At 40.3% G+C, this 7500-nt stretch overlaps 1 protein-coding gene across 4 annotated transcripts in view; it reads left to right on the top strand.

Moving 5' to 3' along the window:
- The window catches only part of strn (striatin, calmodulin binding protein), a 49140-nt gene that overhangs the window by 32904 nt on the left and 8736 nt on the right, over nt 1-7500 (top strand). For 2 of the 4 annotated variants that reach the window (XM_079598183.1, XM_079598182.1), the window contains exons 8-11: nt 530-640; nt 2577-2720; nt 3285-3421; nt 6124-6299. In XM_079598183.1, the coding sequence (XP_079454309.1) occupies nt 530-640; nt 2577-2720; nt 3285-3421; nt 6124-6299 (568 nt within the window). The remainder of the gene's footprint in view (nt 1-529; nt 641-2576; nt 2721-3284; nt 3422-6123; nt 6300-7500) is intronic. The other 2 variants (XM_079598185.1, XM_079598184.1) reach the window with 1 other exon arrangement.

Here is a 7500-nt window from a genome sequence, read left to right as displayed (position 1 = left end):
TATCATATCCATAACTATGTGTTCAGTGGTGTATAAAGACATAATGAACCGTTATGTTTTTATTACTTTAGAAAGAGGCGTTTCTCTCTACACACACCGCGGGTCTCCTTACATCCACATGTTTCTACGGTGGCCCTGAGCGGACACACGCGTTTCGTCACTATGTTGTTCTTCATGATAAGAAGCAAGCTAAAGTCAGCCAATAAAACACTGACACAATGATGGACTAGTCACAATAATATTCGCAATAACATTTAGTTTTACTGAATAATCAAGTAAATTTAATTTCTTAATTTATCTTTGTAAAGAAACTGCTTAACTGGCTACTCTCTGCTGTCTCAGACGACAACATCACTACATCATCCTGTCGGCCACCGCAACTTCTGTTGAGTGCAGTTCACAACCTCACCACTAGATGCCACAAAACTTACACACTGCACCTTTAAATGGTTTCTATCGTCTGCAAGTGAAGCGCAGGAATGGTTCGTCGTGGCGTATAACGTGTGTTCCTCCCTCCTCCCCCGTGTAGAGAAGGAAGAGCAGAGCCCCTCGTCTGAGTCCTGGGACGTGGATGAGGGCCTGATCTCTAAACTCAAGGAACAGTACAAGAAGGAGCGCAAGGGCAAGAAGGGGGTGAAGAGTAAGTCGGACCGGACCCTCGCTCGCCGTCTCTTTCTCTCATTCCTGTGTTTCTTCTTCTAGTGGTCGACCGATGTCGGCTCTTCAGCCACTGGTATCTGGAGCACAGGACGGCCAGTGGCCGAGAGAGCGATGATATCAATGAACCTCACTAACACCTGCACAGGCCATATCACGAATATCAGTAAATACATGCTAGCAACGTGCTAAATCATACTAGAAACATACCTGCAATGTGCAAAGATGGATGGATGGATGGATGATAGATGGACAGATGGATGGATGATTGATGGATGGATGGATGGATGATAGATTGATAGATGGATGATGGACAGATGGATGGATGATGGACAGATGGATGGATGATGGACAGATGATGGATGATAGATGGATGGATGGATGATAGATGGACAGATGGATGATAGATGGATGGATGGATGATAGATGGACAGATGGATGATGGATGGATGGATGATGAATGGATGGATGATGGACAGATGGATGGATGATAGATTGATAGATGGATGGATGGATGATGGACAGATGGATGGATGGATGGATGATGGACAGATGATGGATGGATGGATGGACAGATGGATGGACAGATAGATGGATGATGGACAGATGGATGGATGGATGATGGATGGACAGATGGATGGATGGATGATAGATGGATGATGGATGGATGATGGATGGATGGATGATGAATGGATGGATGATGGACAGATGGATGGATGATAGATTGATAGATGGATGGATGGGTGGATGGATGATGGACAGATGGATGGACAGATAGATGGATGATGAATGGATGGATGGATGGATGATAGATTGATAGATGGATGATGGATGGATGATGGACAGATAGATGGATGGATGATGGATGATAGATTGATAGATGGATGATGGACAGATAGATGGATGGATGATGGATGATAGATTGATGGATGGATGATGGACAGATAGATGGATGGATGGATGGATGATAGATTGATAGATGGATGATGGATGGATGATGGACAGATAGATGGATGGATGATGGACAGATGAATGGATGATAGATGGATGGAGGGTCCTCAAAATAGGCTTAATTTTCTTTGTGAAAAATATAATTTCTTTAAGTTTTATTTTGAGTGAACATGTCTGTGCAGGTTTTATGAGATTCCGTATATTTATATATTCTTTCAAAAAAAAATAAAAAAATGGAAACCAACCTCCATTAGTGACCTCACACTGATGATGTCAAAATGCCAGTTATTGGTCGTTTGATTGGCCTGAAATATCGGTTCATACTAATCTACATATTTAATTCCTTTCTCTCAAAAATCATAAGTTTGACAAAAACCAGCAGCTCTCTTCAGTTCTTCCCGTCACTCATCCGGTCACGTGTTTATCCTGTCATCCACTCCTCCCTTCCCTCTTTCCATCCGTTGCTCTGAATAAACGAGTGCAGCACCGGCGCTGTTTCTGTTCTCCATCAGCTGCTCTTTTAGGATCCAGCTGCATCTCAGACACAACTACTGTTTCTTTTCTCCTTCTGTTTATTGTTTCTGAGACGCTTTACTGCTCACTTCTGTTGCATTTTATGCTGGTGCTTTGAAAGGGGTGTGGCTTGTTGGCCCCCAAGTGGGCGTGTATATAAACCAGGCTCCACCCCCTTCTCCTGCTTCCATTGTAAGAAAGTACATAGTCGCTCGCTTACCTCCTCAAATCACTTTTCTTTCTCTAATTTTTCCTCTCTTGATTTCTTTCCACTGCTTCATGTCTCGTCTGTGCCAGAACCGCATCAGAACTCAGTCCACTTTAAAAGCTAACGCTGAAGAACGACAGAGAAATGCTTCTGGTTATAGTGTAGTAATGCTCAAAGGTGGGCCGAGTTCTGACGGGGAGTTGTACACCCACAGAAGTCGATGAATGGTGTTGTTGTGTGTTTGTAGGGCCGAACCGGTGTAAACTACAGGACATGTTGGCTAATCTGCGAGACGCGGAGGATTTATCGTCTATTCAGCCTCCGGTGGCGCCGCCGGTGCGTCCCAACTTACCCCGACTCAACGAGAACCAGCTGGGCCGCACCGATGAGGGTATTCCTGCCTCAGCACAGACACCATCAGTTTATGAGCACTTGTTAAAGGGGTTGTCGGATGCCCGTTCTCCACCAGTATACTTTGGTTAAAACTCCTCAATGTTTGTGTAAACAACACGCTTTTACCTCCTCAAAAACAGCTTCACAGCGACCCGTTTCGGTGCATGTCTCTTTAAATGATAATGAGAAACTTCTCACCCATGGGGCGTGTCCACACTATATATATATATATATATATGGTTGTGTCCTCACACTGCAGACAACTTATAAAAGTGAATTTTGCATCCGATGAGCCCTTTAACAAACAAGTATTCATCACTTCAATGAGCTCACTGTTTCTGCATTAAATTAATAGATTTTTTAAATTAATACCTTTTTCTGTGATTTTGTATATGTACATTTCTGAAATACAGAACTTAGACAGTTTAGTTACTCTAAATTATAATATGGACTAATATGCATTTTCTGTAAAGCTGCTTTAAATCGTGGTGTATTGTGAAAAGCGTTATACAAATACATGTGAATTGAGTTGAATGATCGTGTGTGTGTGTGTGTGTTGCAGTGGAAGCCCTGACCTTTCCTCCGTCCTCGGGGAAGTCGTTCATCATGGGTCCTGACGAGGCGCTGGAGAGTGAGCTGGGTCTCGGAGAACTCGCCGGGCTCACCGTGGCCAACGAGGCGGAGACTCTGTCCTACGACGTGAGTGTAGGGTTATTATCCAGAACTAAACCTTCAGTTCAGTAGAGCTGCCCCTAATATCCACTGACCGCTAGTCGACTAGAAGAGGTTTGGACGACTAAGATTTCATTAGTCGCAGAAGAAAAACACGCGAAAGTGGCGAAATCACGCGGGCTTGTGACGGCAGATCGTTAACAGCAGAAAAAACGTTCATTCATCCTCCTCAAATATGGCTTATCACTGAAAACATGTTCCATAGCAACAAAGTCCTCTCGATCTAATGTCAACAGATATGCGCCTAATAATAGTGCACATTTATCTAAGTGTTCATGACACACACATCACTGCATTGAACTTAAAATACTCCGTTATTTTCGGTCATACAGAAGAGTAATGTAAACTGTAAAGGGTCTACTTTTATTTATTTTTTAAAACTCACAATAACAACAAAACTTTTGTAAAATAATGTTTCTTTCTGTCGATTCGCATCACATAAATGAACGAAACTCAGCGTATACTTGCGTCATAGACATGAGAAATATATCTATAGAAAGCTTGAAATGTCTACATTTGAGTGAACACATTCCAATGGAAAATAAATATTCTCAGATTCTGTAATCCGTATGAAACGTGCATATAGCCGGAGAAGAGTCCGCATCGTGACTTAATCTCTGCAGCCGAACACACAGAAAACATTACCAATACATGTTTACACAGTCTCCTGTTTTTATCACGACACATTCATCACCATTACGTTGGCCGGTGCGCTGTGGCTTTATAAATGATTCTGACACTTTGACCTGTTTATGTTTTGCTGAAGTGTTTTTTCTTTAATTGCTAATGCTCTTTTTACACCACAGACTGAACACGATGAGATATCTTATATGTTATTATTAGGGCTGTCAGTTAACGCGTTATTAACGGCGTTAACGCAAACCCATTTTAGCGGCGTCAATTTTTTTTATTGCGAGATTAACGCCTAGCAAACTTTGTAGTTTTTTTCACATGCTTTTGCAACAACTAATAACGTTGTTAAAGCTACAACACCACACCGGATCTAGCTAGACCAGACACAAAACAACAGCACGCCGCACACACTTGTTTGCGAACCGGCCAAAGAGTGGACGAGAAGCGCAGCGCCGAGCCGCGTCTAGCACAACTCGTATCGCACATCGGACGCGCGCTTTCTCAGTTTATGGCCAGCAATAAACACGCAGAATGGCGCCGCCAGTGTGTGTACACTCATAGAGAATAATGTGTTTGAATTTTAAATACGAGGCGCTGTGCTTCTCGTCCGGTGTGCGACTGCGACCCACTTTAACGTTACGTTTTGAGTGGATGAATGATGAGCGCGAGACGACGAAATGGATGCCAATAAGATTCTGAATGGAAAGTTTACTTTTAAAAAGTTTCCAAATGGTTCAGTTGACAAGACCAAAGTGATCTGTGTGTTGTGTTGTGAACTGAGCTATCATCGTCCAGTCTAAATACCACTCGATGGTCAAGCACACACACACACACACCGCTGATGCGTTTCTACGCCCACTCGTCACTATCAGTAACGTCACCTCGTCAGTATTTCTGTCACCCTTTTATTGATGGACAGTGTAACATTGTGTGCGAGATTATTTGCTCCAAGTGAGAATGTTAGTGTGAAATTGAACACAGTATATGTTGTTTTCAATAAAAAACATTTGCACAAAGCAAGCCGATCCACTTTTCCATGTTGATAAGAGCATTAATATGAGAAAAAATAATGTGACAAAAAGAAATCAAGAGACATTTACAGTAGAATAGATAAAAATGTGCGATTGATCGCGAGAACTATGACATTAATGTGATTAATCGTGAGTTAACTATGACATTAATGTGATTAATCGTGAGTTAACTATGACATTAATGCGATTAATCGCGAGTTAACTATGGCATTAATGTGATTAATCGTAAGTTAACTATGACATTAATGTGATTAATCGTGAGTTAACTATGACATTAATGTGATTAATCGTGAGTTAACTATGACATTAATGTGATTAATCGTGAGTTAACTATGACATTAATGTGATTAATCGTGACTTAACTATGGCATTAATGTGATTAATCGTGACTTAACTATGACATCAATGTGATTAATCGTGAGTTAACTATGACATTAATGTGATTAATCGTGACTTAACTATGACATTAATGCGATTAATCGCGAGTTAACTATGGCATTAATGTGATTAATCGTAAGTTAACTATGGCATTAATGTGATTAATCGTGAGTTAACTATGACATTAATGTGATTAATCGTGACTTAACTATGGCATTAATGTGATTAATCGTGAGTTAACTATGACATTAATGTGATTAATCGTGACTTAACTATGACATTAATGTGATTAATCGTGAGTTAACTATGACATTAATGTGATTAATCGTGAGTTAACTATGGCATTAATGTGATTAATCGTGAGTTAACTATGACATTAATGTGATTAATCGTGACTTAACTATGACATTAATGTGATTAATCGCGATTAAATATTTTAATCGTTTGACAGTCCTAGTTATTATATATTGAAATATCTTGTCATATTTTATTCGTATTTTCTAAACTATAGCGAATAAACTGATAGAAATGTCTGAATAAATGTGTGTTTGACTGAATATTAAAATCATGGCCAATGTTGAAGTCAGTTGTTCATCCGCGTGTCGACGTGTTTACTGCGTTCCTCAGATCACGAACAACAAAGACGCCCTGCGTAAGACGTGGAACCCGAAGTTCACCCTCCGGAACCACTTCGACTCGATCCGCGGCCTGGCGTTCCACCCGGTGGAGCCGGTCCTGATCACCGCGTCTGAAGACCACACGCTGAAGATGTGGAACCTGCAGAAAACAGCTCCAACCAAGAAGTCAGTCTGATCTCACTACACTGATCTACACTACACTGATCTTCACTACACTGATCTACACTACACTGATCTACACTACACTGATCTACACTACACTGTTCTTCACTACACTGATCTACACTACACTGTTCTGTGAGGGTTGGGGACCGGTACTGTTAACAACACCGACCGTATGACGTCGGTACTACCGAGTCCAAACTCACATTAAATCAGTCGGTACCTGAGAACACATCTAGGCACGAGACTATTTACATACAAAACCTACATGTTCTGCGTGTCTCTGTGTTTAATTTACCTCACACACACACACACACACACACTGAAGCACGCGTGATGCTCGCAGTGTTTTTCAGCCTCTTCAGTCTCACTATATGTGACCCTGGAGCCCAAACCCAGTCTGTAGCCGCACGGGTATATCTGTGGGAATAGCAACTATACACTGTACGGGTCAAAATTATCCATTTTTCTTTTATGCCAAAAATCATGAGGATATTAAGATCATGTTCCATGAAGATATTTAGTAAATGTCCTACCGTAAATATATAAAACATGTATTTTTGTGAGTGAATGCAGCACAATCGTGAACATAAATGCACAACTTTAAAGGAGATTTTCTCAATGTTTACATTTTTTTGCTCCTCAGATTCCAGATTTTCAATAGTTGTGTCTCGACCAAATATTGTCCTATCCTAACACACCACACATCAGTGGAGAGATTATTTATTCAGCTTTCAGATGATGTGTAAATCTCAATTTCAGAAAATTGACCCACGTGACTGGTTTTGTGGTCCAGGGTTGCATGAATGCATCTCCAGAGCCGCTCTGAGACTCGCTGAAGTTCATCAGCATTTACAGTTTAGTTTAAGAGAAACTATAGTTATATTATTAACACGGAAACTCAGAGGTCTTCACTACAACCTGTCAAAATAAAAGTTTGGTTTAACTTGATAATATATTACTGTTGTACAGTAGAATTTAGATATCTCAATTTAACAATAATACTAACACCAATAATAATAAATTATTATAAAAATTAATATATTTTTCTTCTATGTTGTAATTTTAACAGTATAAGCTGAGTTGTGCCGCATGTTGTTTGACAAAAAAGTGTAATTTCATATAAAAGATCAATTCAATTAATGTTTTATGTATTTATTTGATTGCTAGAAAACTATCATTCATTATTTTTTTTACTAAAATG

This window comes from Phoxinus phoxinus (genome assembly GCF_949152265.1).
Source record: "Phoxinus phoxinus genome assembly, chromosome: 22".
NCBI classification, from domain to species: Eukaryota; Metazoa; Chordata; class Actinopteri; order Cypriniformes; family Leuciscidae; genus Phoxinus; species Phoxinus phoxinus.
The sequence above is the reverse complement of the archived record's forward strand: the minus strand, read 5'-3'. Positions and strand labels throughout refer to the sequence as shown.